We start from the raw sequence: 21,771 nt of genomic DNA on the forward strand, positions 1-21,771 counted from the left end.
GGTGTGTGGTTGTGGGCGTTTGTTTTGGTTTGGTTTTGGTGTTTGGTGTTCTGGGATTTTGGGGGGTTTTTTTTCGTTTTGGTGGGGTTTTTTTTGGTTTTTTTTGTTGTTGGTTGGACTCGATGATCTCAAAGGTCCCATCCAACCAAAAATATTCTGTGATTCTGTGATTCTGTGAATGGCTTTAATATCTCTTTTCTTAAACAGACTGAATTGTTTGAAATTAAGATGTTTCTTTAAGCTGACAGTTAACAGATTTGAAGGTGTATATATCATTATCTGAGAGTGCAAAAACAGGTATGTATGAGAGGCATTATTCTGTGAGAAGGTTTATCAAAAACATTTTCCACACTACACATTCTTCTTAAATGTAACAGTGAAGATTTTTGATAAAAAATACTTAAAAAAGAACAAAAATTTATAGTTATACATAATGTACTTTAGCATTTTAGAAGGAATGTCTTTATTCGTTTATTTGAATAGGTGATAATTCAAAATGGAATTCTGCTGATACTTTTGAATGTGTTCATACAGTCATTTTGCTTAGTTAGAATCAGGCTCAAATCAGTCAGAGAGATATATTAGGCTGGGAGGAAAAGTGAGTTTTAGCTAACTTTGTTACTGCGTTTCTCTGGGAACAAGCAGTGCTGGTTTGGCCTTTGTAAAGCAGAAATTAAAGAGCCTAAGACCCTGTTTTGAATATGTCATAGACTGGGGCTACCTGAGGGTCCAACTTAGAAAAGCATTTAAGCCTATGCTTAGCATTAGCTATATGCTTAATTCCCTTTTGGGGGCCTATCTACAGGCCCCTTCTTATGCACTTGCAAGAATCGTGATGATCGGGAAGTCTACCATCTGACATCTGTGAAATGAGCTGGTAGACTTGAGTCTTTTTCATAATGAACCAGTTTCCATCTCATAAAATTCTGTAATTGCAGATGATATCAGTGGACACCTATGACAATCTCAGCAGAGATTGCAGCCCAGCATTCCTCATTATAGGATACATGGACACTGAACTCCTCTCTGCTCATGAACATGGAGTTGATTCATTGACAGGGCATTATCAGGAAAATTGCAATGATGTGACTAGTGCTTCACTGTGGGTAAATGGAGTACCTCAACTCTTGGAGTTGACAATAGGCTCTTCTAGGAAATTATAACGCTGTGATTAAGACATAAAGCTGGGGCTCAATACACCTGGGAATTCTTGTGTGACCCTGGCAACACACTTTTGGTTGTTTTTCACTTCTCTGCCTGAAAAGTTAGAATAATGCTTTTTCATTTTATTGTTTTATTTAGTGATAAATGTATTACTAATTGTGAGCAATTCAGGAGCTACAGTTTTAGAGGCACATGGTTAGATAAATGCCATTAGATTTTAAATGCGTTCTGTTCAGTTCGCATTTGCATGTGCTTGTGCCTCGCATTAGTGGAAAGCCGGCCAATATTATTTTGCTTCCTAATTCTGCATTGAGGAAATTAGCACACAGACCTAAAAACCTTGCATAAAATTCACTCTGTTGTGAAAAAGACCCTGAAAAATAACATGTCGAAGAAGAAATATGTTAATTTTGGACTTCTTTTAGCTTATTTTTTTAGACACTGATACAATTTTTGTTCTGTCTGTGTACATTTTAACATGTCTATTTTCATTTTCTAAAGAAAGTTATATCATTCAAATAGCTTTAGAGTCTTTTTTTTTTTCAGTAGAAGGACCTGAATAATGTTTTAAGGATACTTGGAGACACGCTGAAAGAAATGGTGAACCTCAGTGGATTTTGGACCACTGGAACATATACCAAAAGATATAGCTACGAAACCTCCAAGTAAGCCCTACCTGGGACCTGTAGCAGCTGTTCCCACCTGTAATGCCATGGGCTTCTCAGAAGCTCTTTAATCTGCTCGTCTTTGAAATGACAGACCACAATGAGTCCTCCTGCCTGTTTTGGCTGTTATGTGCCGCAAGTTAGGAAACTGTTAGGTCACTAAACTATGGTAGCTGGAAAAAGAGTAAGAAGTATTTAAAAAAATGGTAGCTGAAATAAGAACCCTTTAACATAAGTGTCAGTAGGAGCTGTTAGTTTCTCAGTGGTTTTGAAAATCAGATTTCCCAGGTATCTAGCTGCAGGCTTCTGGGGTTTTTTGGTAGGGGTGTTACCTGGTCTCCATCTTGTCGCTTATCACAAGCTTTGCTGCTTTCACAAAAATGATCATGACTTCCTCTACGGCACTGAAAAATGTGAACTAAGTTCCAGCAATAGTAAAAGTGCTTGGGGTCCACTTACGCTGCCACTAACAATGCTGTAGCAGGTCCTATGTAACAGCAGAATAAGTGCATTCACTGCACTGTGCATCATGCTACAGACAAGTATACTACGAACCATGGTGTTTTTAAACCACTTGGCATCATTTAATTAACATGCTTTTAAACATTATTTGGCTTCAGTTGTAGACAGATATATATAATAAATCTTTGAAGAAGTGCTATCAGAAGTAAGAGCTAAGTGGCATTTAAAATATATTAGAAAAATGTGATCACTAATAAGTTTTAAAATATTCCCTCTTTTTCTAGTCTAAATTTGGTCTCAGGAAGGAAAAAAAATTAGAAGAGCTAACGAGATGACCTGACAGAGTGGCAGGGTTTGTTTACTAGACCATTTTTGAATGAGATTCATGCTTCATCTGATTGACAGTCATTGCAAATTCTTTGGCTTTTTAAGACTTAAGGCGCCACAGTCTTGGGTGAACTTTAGTTCAGAATGGAGTTGTTTACAAAAGTTAACTAAGTAGTTACTGCAGAATTGCATGCTATGTTTCACTGAACTGTTCAGAAGTGGTATGGATTTGCAGTACAAATGGTGATGAATCGAGTCAAGTCATATTCTAACTACTGTGCAGACAATTTATTCCATATGGGAGCTTCATCACCCTGGCACCTGGAAGTGGATGAGGTAGCTGAATTGGCCTTCTGTTGCTCACCATGTCCAAATATCTTCCCATGGTATGGCATGAATGTTCTAGTGTTTCATCAAAATCAGATTATGCTGATCCAAAAGGGACAAAAATTTTCCTCTCGCTTCAGCATTTGCAGAATACGTAGCCAGAATATGTGCACTGAAACCTTCAGTATTTCCATGCAAGTCAGACTTCTAACCTTTCTTCTTTTGCTGTTCTGAATATTCCTTAGTCATGATCTCTCCCTTAGCGAGGTCAAGACATTATTCCATTGTATCTGTACCAGAACAATTTGCAGCAGGCATGCCTTTGAATGTGCAATTAAAAATTGCTTTGGCCTGTTTTCTTTTCCTGTTTTATATTTTCATAAACTCACATGTAATTTGATGAACACTGTCATTCTTTAAATTTCTTCAGCATTACAATTCTCAAGGGACTTCTCTCTCACTGAATGTCATTTTTGCATATTTACTTTCTCCACAAGTGCTACTATGCAGTAGCACAAGTTGCATTGTTATTTTTTTATTTACTTATGTTACATCCTTTTTTTCTTTGTAGTGATGTTAACACTTCCTCCCAATTTAGTATTAATTCTGTATGCCATCTAAAAGCTGTTGATTTCTACCTCTAGCTAACCAACAATTTAGGTAGTCTCTTCAAGAGAGTAGTATGAAAATTGTTCAGATCTTGAAAGCACAACTTTGCAGCTGAGCGGAAGCAACTTGAGTAAGAAGCTTCTGAGCACTTAGGCAGAGCTGCGGTGCCACCGTTCACACACACCGTCTTAGCAATTCCTGCATTGGCGTCGCTCAGCAATGGCTCAGAAAGCACCACCTTTGGTGTCTTCTGTCTTGTTTTATCTATGTACAGCCTAGTGCTTTCCAACACTGGAGGTGGAAGACAGCTCATTTAAGTACTACTGTATCAGTAGCACTGAAAATATATTTCTGTCAGCAGAAGGGTCAATTATATGAACAGCTCTTTCTTTGAAGATATGCTGGAAACATGCTGTTTCCATCCTTCACCAGAGGTGAATCATGAAAAGAAGACTTTGTCACAAACTCAACCCTTGAAAGTGGTATAAAAGAGTTACCCACCTGTCCAACGTCTACTCCCCATCCCACCTCCCAGGACCAGCATGTACCCTGCTTCATGCTTCCTCAGTAATCCCAGCGTTACTGCTAAGGCTGTGACACTCTCAGCTAAAAAATCAGCATCATTCCCAACTATGATAATTTTAAGCATGATAAGCCTTGATGTCTCAGGAGGAGTTGAGGGGCCAGCAGAGGGGAAAGCCTCTGCCTTGCACCTGGACCACCTGTGACCAGCCCTCTTCCCTCCTTCCCAGAAGTCATTGTATCCCTTGCACTGAGACCGGCTTTTGAGGTGGGAAATCTGATTATCAGAAGCTCAGGAACCACATTCATCATTAATTCACCTTTGTCTTCGTGCCATGTACCATTTTGAGGACAGCTGTGCTGGTGGTTGATCCTATGTTGTGGTTACACATGTAAGGCTGGAGCGTCTAATCAGTCGTTTTTTCAAAACACAGGTTGGCGTGACCTGCAGCTTTCAGAGTAAATAACCGTAGTGCTCGTTTCCAGTTGTAGATCTATTGCAAAAATATATAAATATTATTAGTCAGTGGAGTTACATTTGATGCTGTAAAAGCAAAGAAATAGACCTTTCTCTACTGAAAACCTGTACAAGTTAAAACCGTAAAAACCCTTTCCCTTTTTTTCTTCTGAAACTGGTTGTAACGCTCTCTTCTTCTCACTGTACCAGCCTCTACCATTTGACCAGATGTATGTCACTCCTCCAGGTTTCTTTCCTATATTCCCAAGCAGGAAAATATCAACAGTATGTCAGTGTCCAGATAAAAAGCTGCAAAATTAAGTTATGAAGCTCGCCCTTTTTAGCAAAATTAACTGATCTCATATTGGCCTAGCATAGCTCCTTCTTTCTGACAGTTTATTACTTCTAATCATATCAATCAGGGCTCATTCCAGTGATTTTGATGAAGTCCGCAAAAGAGAGTACACTCGTCTCCTCCAATGCTTTGGATATTGAAACAGAATATATTTTTTATTCTGATAAGATAGCACATTAATTGCTTTACTTATTAGATGAGCATTAGCTTTTGATATAGCCTGTCCCATAGACTCCTGACACGTTGCATGCTGAGAAGTCCTGTCCTTGAAGTTACTATAGTGCACAATGATCAGAACTTACCGCTGATGTTTTGTTAGCATTTACTAGCAACGTTGTGGCAGAGGGTGACCTCTAGTACCCTCCCTAAACATTTTCAATTTACAGACTCAAGAATTTTTGCTGTCTTTGCCTCTCATTCTTTTGAAGAGGTCAGCCCTTTATGAATTTGCCACAAGAAAGAAGTTTGAGATACCCTACATACTTAAACAGCTTAATAAGAGTATAGCCGTGATGAACACATAACATACAATTCATTTTAATATTTATAGAAGAAATTCACATTGTTTTAAGTGTACACAAGCAGCTGCTGTCATTTGGCTATGAGCAGATGTTAGACCTCCGAAAGCTTCGCTGATAATTAAAATACTAACAGTTAGTGTTTTACCCCAGCTGCAGGTTCTGTTTACTGTAAATTTGATTTTAATGGTGCCTCTGTGCAGTTATTGAATAGAGGTTTGTTTTCTACTATACATACAAAAGTGTCTACAATGAAGACAAATGGTTATTTCCCGTAATTTACTCTGGAAAGATATGAATATACACTGTAACATAGTTGAATTTATAAATGAAATACAGATATGACTATCACATTGGAAATGGTAGTTTCTGCTGTCTTAACTAACAACAAGAACTGGAGAAACTTACTATTTCTAGTTATTCCCAAGCATTTCCCCCTAAAAACTGCTGCACTTTTCAAATGGGTTGAGACGTGCCTTCGAGCAAAGAACAGGTGCTCCTTTTTACTGAATGGGTGCATAAATCAGAATTAATAAATACAGGAAGTCACAATACTCGTATTTGATAGGTATGAGGAAGAATATAATTTCTGCTTGATCATTTAACAACATGATGTTTTATTTTAGGTATCCCTTACAAGTGTCTGTTCTCTTTAGTGCATATATGTACATCAAACGTTAGGGAAGGCCAGCCACTTTCAGAATTGTTAATCCCAAGGGCCTGATTATGCAAACACAATGCATAATGCAAGCTACCATGTTTAGTCCCTTTGAGACTATTGAGGCTAACTATGGCAGTAAGCAGTACTCTTGATAAATAAATGTTTATAAGACCAGGATCTAAACGTATATATTCTTGAAAAACAAAAACTCTTGCTGAGATAATAATGACAAAAAGGATTTTTTGCTTTTTTTGACAAAACAGTTACTGTCCGGGATTAGACCTATTTCAGAAATCTGGATTATTTTCCTTATGAGCAGAGCTTGTGGGTTTTTCCCCCTCATTTTCTCACATTAGCGTTCATATTATTCTTCATATTATATGTTCTGTCTGCCTGGGAAACAGAATTCTCCAGTTTGACCAAGCACGACCTATACCTCTTGAAATTGGGATTCTGATTTAGAAGTGCTAAAAATACACTTTCCAGTTGCACTGCAGGGGATAAAACAGCAAAAGTGCATCTGTGTAGCATCAATGTGTGTTGTCCCCAAATTGAAGGCCAGAATAGCCTTTGTAGCTGGACTTCCAAGAGATGTCCAGGCTGTCTATCCTGTTTATCCTCATCTCCAGCTGCTAAATTGCACTAGAAGAGGTAGCTAAAATACTCCAAATACATTCCTAATGCTCCTTGCCCATACAGGTAATTGTTGTATATGTCACAGTGAGGTTTTTGCTCACACGTGGGAGTTGAGAAGACAAGCCTGCACGGTGGCAAGCAGGTAAAGAGGAAAAGTAGTCCTCTTTAGTACAAGAAAATTAGTTACTGGGCAGGCTAGGCAGTTGTAAAATCTACACGTTAACACTGCACGTGTTTGCCACAATCAGTGGGAGTTTTGGTATGTATATTTTTTATTTGCATAGCTTCTGGAACACTGGGCTCTATACTGTTAATTTTTGACCTTGAGAGCAGAGGAAGAGAAACTGAAATTTTTCACAGAGAAGGCCTTTTCCCAAAGGTTAATTGGGCACTGGAGGGAAACTAAACCAAACCAAACAAAGTGCCTAAACACCCTAGCTGAATGGCTCAGTTATTTATTTTGGTGGTTGTTTTTTCTTTTGTTTCTTTTTGTTGCTGTTGTCATAGTCCTCTAAGGTGTGGGAAGTGAAAATAACAAGCAGGAAAATTCAGTCTGTTTTTCAAAAGAAAAAAAGAATTACAAAAATATATCCTTTTACATTTTAAGGAAGCTAAAAGGACATCTACTGCTTTGTTTAAGATACCTGAAAGATTAAAACTTCATCCTTTATTCAAACAATTCTTAGAAGACCTTGAAGTTTCTAAACATGATTGAGTGATTAAGGACAAAGCTAGAAGCCAAGGATGTTTTGAGTTTCAGCATTGAAACATGACATTACTGGATGTTTAAGTATAACATGAACTATGAATATTATTTGGGAATTGTTTTTGTTGTTTAATTTTCTTTTTACTGAGAGCAAAAAAACCTTGCTGCATTGGTATCTCTTGAGATTTATGTACTTTGTGTCAATGGTGGAATTTTTTTTTAAGTCTGTTAGGGAGCTGGTTACGTCCTCTGTAGGTATACTTATTTGTACTGCTTTACAAATATTTGCTGCCTTTGTGGGCTTAATAGTTCTGACAGAGCCATTTTGAGTTGCTGATTTATTTCACTTCTTGGTTTGACCCATCCTATTTTCTTTCCTTCAGCAGGAGCCGTGAATGAGCCTTCACAACCTCTTATTTAGTAGCTTAACTAGCTGGTTTAGAAAATGTTAGCCCATGCATTGCTTGCACCCAAAAACCTTACAAATGCGAAAGAATAGTTTTTACTATGGTTAAGGAACAGAGATCTGAAAAATGTGGCTTATTATTATGGCCTCTGAAAATCAAGGAAATCCCAAAGTTATGACATTATGCCACCGTTCTTAGACTGCACTTAATTAATTGAAGTACAGATCATTACAAAAATAATAAAAAAAAAAGGGGGAGGAGAAAAAGAGCAGAAACTTGGAGCTTGATCAAGGCCTAAATTGTTTCTTTATGAATTTGAATGGTGGACTTAGTGTACCATTCAAAATATGTAGTGCCATGTAGACAATAACTTAAAATAAAATAATCAGTTCTCATTCAAGTGATGCCCGATATAAGTTGAATTTTCTGTATATTTAAAATTCTTTGAAAGTTGTATTTGATTGAAGGAAAAGATGTTTCTTTGCATTCAACGTTATTTAATATTCATCGCATTTTAGTAGATACTAAATATTTGTGTGTCAATAAATAACATACCTAATCACCAAAGTATGAAAAATTAAGTGTTGCTGAATAGGGTGCTATAAATCAGGCCTCCTAGAACTTTTGCAGAAAAGGAAAAATAGCAGGTTTAAGCTTGCTGTGTAAATGCAGATCATTTCCGTCGTCGTAATAGATTATTTCATTTATGACTTACTGCTTTGTCCTAAAGGTGCTCCTTGTGAAGGATGTCCTCAGCCCAGCCTCACCACGCACAACCGCTTGCTACAACTTTTGGGGAAGGGTTAGAATTCTAAAGAAGCTGCTGGCTGAGAGCAAAGTGGTGCTTTACATATAATATTAGCCCAGACTTTCCTAACGCATTACGCATTTCTTTCTGAGACAAGTCTCCTTAATGCCATCTTTATCTGCTACACGATGCATGAAATCTACTTTCTGTTTTAGAACTGCGGCTGACCCCTGACCCCACGAGTGGCGCCGCAATGTGACCTTTCTATTGTCATCAGCTTTCATTCTCCTGAAAATTCTATGAATTTTTATTACAAGTTTTTTTAAACCAAGCTGAGGCTTCAACAAATTACTTGACACAGATGAGATGAAGTTGTTGAAGTAGTGTTAGATAAGTTTTACAGCCAGCGTGTGTGCTGCTGAACAGTACAAAGCCAGTGTCCTACAATGTCATACACCAGTAACTGCTGAGCCTACTATTGGATAAATACATCATTTTATGGAACATTGATTGTTCTATAAACCCAATGGAGTATTATGCTCTATGATCAAACCATTTAGATTGTGTGTAGAGCACAGAAAATGCCATATTCAGGATGGTACTAAAAGTGCCATTTGTGTATTTTATGGATGTCATTACGGGGGAAACTTCTCTCTGTAGGCCCTGTTTACTGCAAAATTTTTTAGTCTGTAATGACATTTTTCATTCACAACGTATGCCTTCAAGAGAGGGGGCCCTTGTTTTATTTGTTTCATTCGAGTTTACTGCACAAATCCTGTACATTTTAATTAAATGTAAGCTTAACAAAAGAACAAGGTATTTATTCTGTGGGGAACAAATGATGACAGTAACAAAAGAATAAAACACACACACAAAAGAAAGTCAGGTATTGAGTAAAAGAGAGGGGAAAAGGTACTAAGTCCTATTTGTGGTTTCCCAGAAGCACATTAAACATCAAAGCATTTCTTTTAGCCCTATTTCAGGAGTTTGTGGTCTCTGAGAATTAAAATAACCTGCGAATATGGATTTAATGTCTAAAAAATCCTGACATGTTCAAATAAAAAACTAACAGTCGCTCAGGACTCCAACTGATAAATAATGGCGCTGCCGAAATGACAGACTTCTTGGAAAGAAACCAATTCTGTGATCATTGCACCCCTAGATATGAAACACCTCTTTACAAATTGTCTGAATATGAGCTCTCGTATCATTATATTTTGTCATTTTAATGCCTATTTGTGTATCTTTTTAATTTGCAATGACATGCAATCAGCAACAAGTCCCCTTTTCCTAATATTAATGTGGGCTTGTATTGCAGCTTATGCTTGCCATGTCAGCCAACACTTACCCCTTCTCTTTACCCGTTTTTAAGAGGGGGCAAAAGGCAGGCTGGATTTAGTAGGACAAAATGATTTGTTGCTACATACAGTCCAATAATGTGACATGTTCCTTAAATACATAAAAATTCCTGCAAATGTTGTGTTGGATAGCAGTGCTCCATTATAGAAATGCACGGTTCCAGAGTCGAAATAGCAGCTAAGCTGCAAAATACGTTGTTTTCTAAATATCTTCCCTACTTGGCTTTTCCCTGTTAAAACAAAAGAAAACCAGTAAAAACTGCAATTCGTATTTACTATGAAAAATCACTAAAATTGAAGTTGATGTTCCTAGTAAATTCTTGGTCATAGTCCAGTTAAAATTTAAAGTTACAGTAGATTCACATTAGTTTAAATGACACTTGAACTTCTACACAGCTCAACATTAATTCATTATAGTTGAAATGGAAGAATCTTCAGTGGGTGAATCTTTTACAATCTGATTGAGGCTGTTACATTTTATAGGAGCCATTTTTCAAAGCAGTACTGACAGCACTCGAAGTTATTAAATTGCTGAATCAAAAGATGGACCTGCAATCGCATTTATGAACTGTGATGGAATAGCTGGGGTTGCACTGAGCTGAGGTTAAGATGTTGGTGTAGTTAAGCTTCATCACACCCCTTAGTGACAGCAGTATTTACCCATGTAGTTTACTTTAATGGTCAGGAAGTGGCTTAACTCACCTCTGGATTCAAATAGATTAAGTAAGCAGTCAGAATGGCATAATTATCAGCGCTGCGAGGGATTCACCGGATAGCTCTTCACCCAGGAGACTTCCCATTCAATTGCACAGTAAAGACCAGAGTTGCACGGATTCACGGGTACAGGATTTCTTTGAGGAGACAAAACCAGGATGAATTTCCTTTTTCTTTCCCTTCCCCAGACCAGAGCTTCTCCTCAACGCAGCGATGTTTTGTCCCGTACATAAATTATCGTGATCTTAGGGGAAAGATGTGATTTTGCTTTGCCCGTGTGAAAATTATGATCGCAGAGTTATTTTGATTTTGAAATCTAGTGGAAAATGCATGATTTGTAGAGTTATTTTGATTTCGTGCCACATCACTGCCAGGCTCCTCTTTTATCATGTCAACAAAGCAAGATTCCTGAGAGAATTAATTACTTCTACTCTATTATAAAATGTGGAGGAGCTAAGATAATTGTCATTTTATTATGTTGATTTCCCCTTCCTATTTTTCTGCTCTTTGGGGGGTCTTGTGAATGTCAGTGCCTACAGAGAGCACAGGAAAAGTGGGGATAAGATCCAGTTGTACCACAGTAAGCCTCCTTCTCACTTATGCCTGACAAAATGTACTTCAATTGCATGTGCCAGATTTATCACGCAGCATCACTTGGAAACACTCTAATGGCTTAAATTGTTAATTTTCTTTTCCAAAGATAACCTGCCTTGCAAACTAAGATGGAGAAAGTTGTATAACATCAGTTTAGACTTGTGGAGGTGATTTGCAGCCTTTCAGCTTAACAAAATTACTTCTTGTGCTTCACAGTACGGTTCTCCACCAGAAGCTTTGTAATAGAAAAGAGATAGATAGATAGATAGATAGATAGATAGATGCCAACAAGAGCTCAATCTTTTAAGCATTGGTGTTATCTTGGAATATTAGCTGGAGATGCACCTTAGCATATCAAGTTGCTAGAGGCTTGGCAAGATGCCAAGTACTCAGTCTCAGAGTAACGCAGCTCCTAAGTGTGAACTTACCTTTAAGCAAATTAAATCTCTGGTTTTTAGAGCCCAGTTTAGTTTCCTGTGGGATCAGCTCTATGCTTTGCGTGAAAGAGCTCCCTTAGACCAGCTTTAGTATAATTTTCTTCACCTCTTCAGTTGTGTGGGGTGTATTGTTCACTAGAAGTATCTTGGTGGCTCGGAAAGCACAGTGCTAGCCCCAGATTTGACTGTAGGAGTCAATTTGTTTTATTGCTTGTTTTATCCCAAACAAGCCATGGCGTATCTATGCGTTAGTGATGAGCTGCTACACCTGTTATTCCAAAGATGTGATTTCAGTTTGCGTAGGTGAATTTAAACTAGACCGTGAGTGTGGGTAGTCTCAGCAGCATGGACTTCATCAGCCTTCCCAAGGTCCTTCTGGCATTAGACCTCACCTTGTTCACAGTGTCCAGGACCCACTCTTCTCTCCATGTGCGCTGGTTGCAGCCCAAAGCTCGCTTCCCAGGAGCTGCAGGGGTGCTTCAGGATGGCACTGCCACAGGGAGACAGCCAGTGCTAGAGCTGTTCTGCCACGGATTTCCACAAAACTGGTCACAGGTTGCTCTCAGTTATGTCTTCCCAAAAATGCTGAAGGGAACCCTGAGGCCACGCTTTGAGGATGGTGGGCTTGACTTTCTGCAGCCGTGGGCACCATGTGCTTTGCTGAAGCTTTATTGTTAGTGATGGGAACTGAGAAGGAAACCCTCAACGACCCAAAACCAGACCGAGTGGTAAAGCAAGTAGTTGGAATGTGGCAGTTACAGGTTTTTTAATTTGTTGATTGATTTCGTGTAGAAATAATTAAGAAGTGTGATTAAAGTTTATCCAGATGATATTTTATAGAATATCCTGCTTAGGGTAAGAAACCTACCGAGTGTTTTCTCCAGGTAACTAGGCTAGTGGCTGAGTCAGTCAGGTGTGCTGGAGAAGATGCTGGGTGGGAAATGAAGGGGAAGACAATGGCATCAAAATGACAGCATGGCAATTACCTCGCCAGTGAAAGCAGGGTATTAAGAAGATCAGCCACAGTTTTTCACACCCAGATATGTTTAATGTAATATACGATCCTAAAATTCATCACTGAAGTACTGAAATATCACCGATAGGATCTTCTATAAAAGATGTGTAAATGGCTTTTAACTGTATACTGTATTTATCTGGGCTTTTTTATACAGCATATTTTAAAAAACACATTTAAATTGTTAATAGGCTGCAGAATTGTTAAACTCAGCAATTATTTCAACCTGTAAATATGTTATTTGGAAAACATGCAAATTGTTTTTGTTCGCTTGCTCATTTTATCTGTGTTTTCTGCCAGTGAAATCTAAAAATTGTCAAGGAATTTTTTTCCATTTAGGCTACAATTTGTTAAAGTAATGAACTGATATTTGCCATGATACCACATTAACAGCATATTTTATCTTGTAGGCATTGTGTCTAAGTCCTATGAGTGCCGACTGAAGGGGCAGGGAGCAACCTTTGTGGAAACTACGAGTCCTTTTACTGCAGCAGCACTGGGAGAGGATTCTCCAGTTAAAGAGAAGGTCTTTCGGGGCAGTAGAAGACAGACACAGTCACCTGAAGAAGTTCAGCAAGTTATTATCATTCAAGGATATGATGGCGACTTTGCAATTGATGCCTCTGTGGAAGAAACAGCAGCGGCCACCCTTCAGACTCTGGCAATGGCTGGTCAGATGGCCAGGGTGGTCCATATTACAGAAGACGGGCAAGTCATAGCTACAAATCAAAATGGCTCACATGTGAGTAGTGTGGTTCCAGGGCAGATACTTACTGAGCAGTTAGCAGACGGTGCAACACAGGTGGTAGTGGTTGAAGGAACAGGAACTGACATGGAGGAGGCTGTTCAAATAGACACAGTTCCTGACTCCAGTAGTGCTGTACTGCAGCAGATAATGCGACAAGAAGTTTTAGATGCTTCTGAAGCTACAGTCCATCCTCCAGACTCCTCCTCAGCGTTAGATGCCCTGCTTTGTGCTGTAACAGAGCTGGGTGAAGTGGAAAACAAATCTGGACTACTTGACAGATGCGGGTCTAGTCATAAAGATTTCTTGCAAATGCCAAACCCAGAGATGCCCAGCATTCCCAATAATGCAGAGGGACAAGAAATACAAATGTTCCATGAAGTTCAAGAGACTCAGGAAGATACCGAACCTATGGAAGTAGTGACGCAGGTCATGCACCCATCGGCTATAATTGCATCTCAGGAGAGAGCTCAGGCTGCCTTCAAGAAAATGGTCCAAGGAGTATTACAGTTTGCTGTATGTGATACGGCTGCAGCCGACCAGCTGATGGAAGAAGGTGTCACTCAGGTCATTGTAAATGAGGAAGGGACTGTGCATATGGTAGCTAGAGAAGGCTCTCAGATAATCATGCAGGAAGCTGGTAGCCACGCGCTCAGCGTCCAAAGCGAACACATGGATTTAGTTGAGTCGGATGGGGAAATATCACAGATCATTGTCACAGAAGAAATAGCTCAAGCCATGGTTCAGGGTTCTGACAGCGACTTCTCTGAAGGTGCAACCCACTACATCGTCACAGAATTGCCACCAGACATGCAGGATGAGCCTGGTGTATACTCACACGCTGTGATAGAGACAGCTGGGTCTCCAGAGATTTTGCAGGCTGGTGCTGCTGTAAAAACAGAAGCTGCATCCCCTGGTAGAGCCAAAGAACAGCTAACAAGCATGGTCATTTATACAGAGGGTGGCTCACAAGTAATTCAGGGCCAGAGAGATGATAACGAAGTACAAGAAGCATGAAGAGCTTCATCTCCTAGGCTCAATGCAGTGCAAAGCTGGAAATTACCAGATCCATGGAGGCACTGGAACATTTTCTGTTAAAACCTTCTTGATACGACGTCCTCCTGGCCAGGTAACAGATAGGCACCCTGCAGGAGGTGAAGGTCAGCTGCTAGGAGGAGTTCACTGAAAAGGATAGTACAATCTTGTTACAAAAGCTCTAAGAATTATTGTATGGGATTATTCTAAAACAAGCATATTAGGGTACAAGAGAGGATAAAAAGCTCACACCCCCCCTCCAAAAAAGTAGGTATTGTTCTGTTCACTGTTTGCTTTGTTGGTTTTTTTTAGTGTTGTTTTATCTCAGGGTAATTCCCTGCCGTCTGTGTTTTTGTCTAATGTAATCACAGGAGTAAAATAGTTCCACTTACATGTACATTTTGTGAACAGATAAATAAGCAAAAATTACAAACCCCACAATAGCAAGGTGAACAAGGAAGCTTACATGCTGTAATCGGGGCCTTTTATTTTAATGAAGAACAGGTGACATTTTGCTTTCTGGAACCTTACTTTAAAATATACCTGGCTAAAAATATATCCTCAAAATAAGTATTTTTTGCATCTAAAATGAAATTTTTCATAGTAGCTTACTCTTTCATGGTATGACATAGGACCTTCCCTGAAGAAGAGCTCAAAAAGCTACATTTTAGAAAAATCTTGATTATACATATTCAGGAAGAACTTGATGCCTGTAACTTCCACTTAATTTTAGATGAGAGTCCTACATAAGAAGTGTGCATTTTTTGAAAAAAAAAAAATTATTGTCACTGTCAGTATTTTGCTTTTCTTATAAATAGTGCTGCATAAAAATACCATTTTGCAGTTCATTTTGTGAGCGACTTCTGAAATGTTACGGGGTTTTTTAAAGAAAATTCTGACATTGACATTAACAAGTAGAAAAAAAAAAGGTGACCTTGTATTTCTTGCTTAGTCCAGAATGTCAATTATTTGCTTGTGGATATACTGCAATTGTTCAATGCAAGTTCATGTTGAAAAGATTTGTTTCATGATACAACTGCTTTTGTTTCTTTAAAAAAATTGTAAAATATAAACTGGCGAGGTTTGGGGATTATTTTTTTTTGTCTTTCAAATAAAATGTTAGCATTAAAATGAAGCATCATGATTTTTAATATTAAGCAATAAACAGAACTGGCATTCAGCAGGAGCAAACGAATGCTATCTGTTATGTCTGTGCATTTTCTCTTTTCTCTTTTCCTATCTCTAGCTCGCTAGATAGATAAAGATAAAAGAATCTAATTTCTGAAGTGTGCCTCATGCATGCTTAATATAATTGTGTAAGTGTTTAGGGTATAAGCCATGCTGACTCTAGAGATAACTGGGTTTCCTATCATGTTTAATATCTTAAAATTATCAACTGTAAGAAAGTTGGGGTGAGGTAAAACAATAGTTCCTTCCTGAAGCAACTGTTTAAAAATGTATTTTCTGATAGAGCTGCTTAGAAAAAAGTGCTTCATTCCGTGGCTATAAGATCCTGCTGTCTTCTCATCTCTTTTTATTATTATTTTTTAAATTATATTATTTTCCAGGAATTAAGGTTGTGTCTTTGTCAAGCCCCCAAAAAAGTAAATTTCAAGTTAGACATCGAGATTCATAATTAGCCGAGTTTGACTTGCTCATCTTTCTTAAAAGTGACAGGCTGTTCACTTACTCTTAAATACTGTCTTCAGCAAACAGTGACAGGATCAACTCCCGTTTGTTATCAGGAAAAAGGTGACCTTTACAAAATGATGGCCCTCTGCAAGACTCTCACAGATGTTCAAAAAACGGAATGTTTTTCAGTGGAAATATTTCTTCTTGATCATTCCTCCTGTTAACTGTAGCCCTGTGGTCTTGCAGCTTGGATGCTAATTCTTTGCTGTGCTTAGTCCTGTATGGCTAACCTTTCTGCTGCAGTACAGGGTGTTGACACTGACATGCTGCAGTTTACCATTTGTGATTTATTTAGGATAAATATGTCTCAGGTGGCATTTAATCCTTCATAAAACCAGTGTAGCCTGCAGTGTCAAACCAGCAATCACATTGTATGCACAATGAAAAGAGCAGACCTTTGCATAAAAAAAAAAAAAAGAAGAACCACCAAAAAAAACCAGTGGTAGGTGTTCCTGTGCTTGGGAGCACTGGAAAGGATTCACTAACCTACCGTGTGCTGTAATTAGCTGGAAGCTCAGGTTAACGATACTTCTCTCCGGTGCAGCCTGATCAGGAGAGCTAATATTTTTCTAGGGCTCTTTTTCTTTTTTTTTCCCTTCTTCTTCTTTTTAATGCGCACTTTAAAGTTAACTTATTAGTGCCCTACAAATGTAACGTTAGAAATCAAGGGTGACATTCGCTCCTGTGCAGACAGCCTGCTTAAGGACGCCGTGCGCTGCCTCAGCCCCGCGCTAAAACCCTCTCTGCCCTGTGCCTGGAGCCAAGGCTGTGGCCGATCCCTCCCAGGGCTTGGGAAACTCATCTCTGGCCTTTGTCTCCCTCCCGTGCCCACGCTCCTGGCACCGTGCCATATCATAAGCCGGGAGAAGATCCGCTGGATCACTCCACAGATTGGCCAAGCATCCCTGGGAAGCAGAGAAGGAGGCAGCCCCCAGGATGGCCATGCCCGGTGCCGGCGAGGGGTCCGTGGTGTGTCAGGGACCAGGCTGAGGGGCTGCAGGAGCCCGTTGCCACAGGTAGCGCCCGCCGGCAGAGCGTAGTAGAAGGACTTGTGTGGTGGATCTAGGAAGGTGCATGGCCCAGGCAGCCGTTCACTCCCAAACATGTGGGTTTGCTGTTTGGTTTGAACACCTTCAGTTGTCTGTCTCCTGGAAAAACCAAGGGCTACGCTGTGATGGAAGCGGCTGTTGAGAGCGCCGTATGCCCGTGTCGGTTGGTTGCCTTCTGATATTCTGACTGCCAGAGCTGGTGGCTTAATATACTCTTTGTTACCCATTCTGTGTAAGCATTAACTAAGTTGAATCATACTGTGAACAATGCTAAACAGGTAAAAATGTGTTTAGGAAGCGTTGAACTAAAATGCAGGGGAGAAAAAACCCCAAAATAACAACAACAAAAAGTGAACAAAAAGGCCCTAAATGAAAACAAAGCCAGAGGAAGAAGACATGTTTCTAGCAAGCATTTTCACCCTCCATTTCTTAAGAAATCAGATATACACCTCCTGAGGCAGTGTCTCCTGGCCCCTGAATTCAGGCTCCATCTTTGGGGAGAAGTAAGATAAGAGATAGCTGGAAACGATATTTAGAGAAATATTCCCTATAACAAAAAAAAAAAAAAAAACAAACAAACAAACAAACCCAAAACCCAACACAACCCAAAGTGCCCACAGCTACATACCATTCTACCTGACCACCAGCTGCACTTCGCTCTGGAAGTGAGATGAGCCAGAGCCAGCAGTTGATGCGCTAAGGTACGCACATGTGGATTGTGCACAGTGCTGCAAGCACTGCTGTCATTTATAAATGCTGCTTTAATAGCAGAAATGTTAGCTGCGAGGTCCTGGAAGAAATATATTTGTGATCTTTGTGGGCAGTGGATTCAGCTTGTATAATCGCGGCAGGAATCTCTGCGTGCCGAAGTTCTCGTGCCTCGGGCTAGCCCTGAACTCGACCTGAGCTTAAAACGCAGGTGAGTCCCCTTTGGAAAATCATGGGGATTGGGAGATGGGGTTGGAGCTACTGGCAGAGCAGTTCGAGGAGCTGGCAGCGTGGTGGTAGGCGCATGCCTCGGAAAGCCACTTCTGGGGCTTTTTCCCAACTTTCCCTGCTCAGTAGACTTCTTGAGCGCAAAAGCTGTAAACAGAATTAAAAAAAAAAGAGAGAAGGATGAAGACAAAACCACTCCTGAAATTTGAAACAAGGTTAGTCCTAGTGAGAGGATTAAGTAACAGAAAAAAGGTCATTCATTTGGCAAAATAAAAAAGAGCTGTGAGTTTTCACTTATTTTACTGTGCAATATTAGCCCATAATTTAAGATAGCACACGGCTCACTTAAACAGCCTACCCCTGTTCCATCTTGTTGAAGAATACAATTCGTTTTCTACTCCTCTAGGGTGATATCATTTTATATGAAGAAAAAAGTTAGCTCAGATGGCAGTTATATGTTTCGGAAGCACCTTCTAATCAGGGATTGGTGATTCATTATTAGCTTCAGCAGGCGATCCATCTGACATGTAAGGGGAAAAAATTAGCAGCTGTCACTGCGTGATGAGTTAATTTCCTGATAGGCCTGACACTGAAAAGCCATTTGGAGACATGGAGATGGCTGATGAGAAAACCTGGTGCTGGTTTATAATTGGAGAGAAAGAAAGGGCAGAGAGACAGAGGGAGGTGGGGGAGGGACCGAGGCTCATCTACAAGTGGGGATGGATGTTTGTATATTTACTAAATAGACTGCTTCACAATAACCCGCATTACTGCGCATCTACACCTCGGCAGTTAAGTAATAAGGACCGGGCCCTTTCATTTTCCTTCTGCCGCGTGTCATTATTTCTAGTCATTTGTAATTAGTACTCCAGACAGTTTTACGCTTACTCCAGCCCGGGTGAACGGTGTACAAGCACGCGGTTGGGTTATCTAGCGGTGACATTGAAACCTGACATTTTAGTGGAAAGGGGAGAAAATGACGCTATCCCTTTAATGGTTCTTGCTGCAATTTTCTTAATTGCAGCTTGAGATTTCAATCAATCATACAAAAATAAACTTATTTGAAACAAATATTGCTAAAACTTCCAAGGGCACAATTGCAAATGATGAAAGGGTATTCAGAGAAATCTCTCCTAGAGTATAAGGAAACATGCTCTTCAAAATATATAAGCACGTGCCTATTTGTTTATCTTTTGTAAGAACAGTAAGTAAAACCATAGAGAAAATAGACATGCAAGACCACATAGAGTCCACTGTGGAATCTGCCTTGTGTGTGTGATAGGGACAGCAACACAAAGTCTTCTATATGTATTAAATAAAGCTAATAGAAAGCCCTCGGCCAGAGATGAACTAATTTCTTCTGTGGCTGTGCTTGTTAGGCACTTCTTTAAAGGGCTACTTGTTTTCAGCTATTTAAATAAGGTATTCAATACACCCAGCAAAAGAAGGCAGGCTTTTCTTTAAGTGGAAAAAAAAAAAAGAACACAATGTATACTTTTTGTTTTAAGTGATAGACTGCAAGGGGATTTTCACCATCATTGGAAGATAATTTTTGACTGGGAAGAGCATGAACCAGTAGTTTCCACTGATTCTCTTTGTACAAAATTAGCGTAGTGGTTTTCCTTCTAGGATATTCGTAACTTAAGGATTTGAGAGCAGTGGCAGAGGGGGGAATATCCATGGCAGGCAGGTAGCTCCAGCGTGTGTCATGCAATTGAAATGTGATAGACGACTAGCACACAAGCCAGGATTTTGTCCTGCAACACAACGGGACACCTGACCTTGCTTAAAATACATTCTTGTCCTCTGGCAGCAACACATTTATCAAGGCTGCTTTGAATGACCAGTTGTAACGTGTAGCCCTGCCCTGGAGGTCAGCATTAACTGAGGACCATCGGCTTCTGGGAGTTTCTGATCAGTAAGAACAGCAAGCCCCTGGGCAGCAATAGCTTAACACTGGGGTGGCTTTTCTTCCATAACCCCCCAGCCTCTGATCACTCCTGCTGCCTTGAATCCTCGCTCCTCATCGCAGCTTTGCCATGTGTTGCTTCAGCTTTGGGGAGGTCCTGCACTCGGATTCCTGTGGCCAGTTTGTCCTATTTGGGAGTGATCCACCTGGATACGCAGGGACCTGAAGAACAGGTGGTTTGTTTGTTACCTCCACTAGGTTGCATCCCTTGTCATGCAAGCAGCCGTGAGCTTCAAGATCCACGCAGTGGTCAACAGACAGATTTTGGAAGTCATCCAGCTCCTTGGGAGGGCTGGTTGGGTAAGTTAAGTGTCACCAAGGGGACATCTGGCCAGACAAAGGAGAAGAAAAGATTGAGCAAATCCAATGGTAAGAGGCAGAGCCTTTGATTCTTTGTCTGCTGGGAACTGAGCTTTATAAGGAGCTTCCGAAAGCAGAAATAGAACTGAATTACCAGGAACTGAAAGCAGTGACTGCTCACGCATCACAAAGTACAAGAGCTAAGAGACAAGGAGCAGACAAAAAAGGATAACAAAACCCAGTGCCTTTCCAGCACACACCCATAGCCCAAATCCAGCTCCCTTTCCCTCTCTCTTCTCCCCTCCTCCACCAACGCGCAGGGCAGAGACAAGCAATTTCGTAGCCGCATGCAGTCACCCTGCTGTGCCAGGCAGGACACAGCGTCTGGTTTGAAGATCGGGCCATAGCAAGTGCAGTGCCCCAGGTGACCCGGGGTCCGGAGTGGGCTTCTGACACCTCCAGATTCCCACGTGGGGCGACACCCACAGAGAAGATACACATCTCATCCAGGCAGGATGGAGGAGCTCCAGGGGAAGGAAAGGACTCATTATTGTGGCAAATGAGGTCTTTGCAAGCGGATGTCTTATGCTGAGAGAGTTTCAGGACTTTCCCCTAAATCCTGCTAAGCTTCTTCAATCTGCCGAGTGTTCCTCTGTGGCTGGGGGTGTGGAACAGGTTTGTGTTTTCCACTCAGCATATGGTGGTGACTGCTGGTGTTTGGTAGCTGTGAAATCCAGATGCCCAGCTCCAGGAGGATTTTTCCCTTGCTAGGGACATCTGGCCATCCTCTCAGCCTTACCTCTTTCTTCTTCTCCTCATTTTTCTTGCAGTCTGAAAGCCTCGCCTATGAATTTGCAAAGCAGATCATTCAGCTGATTTATTCTTCTGCTTTAATTCAAGGTTAAGAAGGAGTCAGCAATGGGAAGCCTGGGGTTGTGTTTGTACCTGGGGACCCAGACAGAGATGTATACCTCCTAAGCCCACCGCCTGCTCTTGCCAGGGCAGCAGAGGGGGCTGAGGCTGCTGTGGCGCACTGAACAGAAGGCAGTGGCACCATCAGCTGGCAGCGTCCTGGTGGGCATGGCAGGTGAAGGGAAACCTAGAGGGATGCATCCGAAACACTGGGATGGCTGCTTTGCTTTGGCTCAGAGCCACTAGGCACTGTCTGGGGTGTTTCTGCTCAGACTCCTGCCTTAAATCCATATGCAAACTACGATGATAAAATTAGGGGGGAAGAAGGTACTGCAGATATTTAGAGCAAATGGAAGCAGGAATTTTCAGGAGCTTTTCTGCCTAGTGGCTGGGAGCTTGTGTCCACAGAAGAAATGCTGGGTGACCTGAGAGAGCTTCTAGACCCCCAACC

The 21,771-nt window shown here is 40.5% G+C and overlaps 1 protein-coding gene across 1 annotated transcript in view; it reads left to right on the forward strand.

Moving 5' to 3' along the window:
- The window catches only part of ZNF407 (zinc finger protein 407), a 342,653-nt gene extending 327,064 nt beyond the window's left edge, over positions 1-15,589 (forward strand). Inside the window, exon 10 of the mRNA XM_074146539.1 lies at positions 13,093-15,589. Coding sequence (XP_074002640.1) covers positions 13,093-14,444 — 1,352 coding nt within the window. The 3' untranslated portion in view covers positions 14,445-15,589. The remainder of the gene's footprint in view (positions 1-13,092) is intronic.
- Positions 15,590-21,771: the final 6,182 nt, after the last annotated feature.

This window comes from Numenius arquata, chromosome 4, assembly GCF_964106895.1.
Source record: "Numenius arquata chromosome 4, bNumArq3.hap1.1, whole genome shotgun sequence".
Taxonomy (NCBI): Eukaryota; Metazoa; Chordata; class Aves; order Charadriiformes; family Scolopacidae; genus Numenius; species Numenius arquata.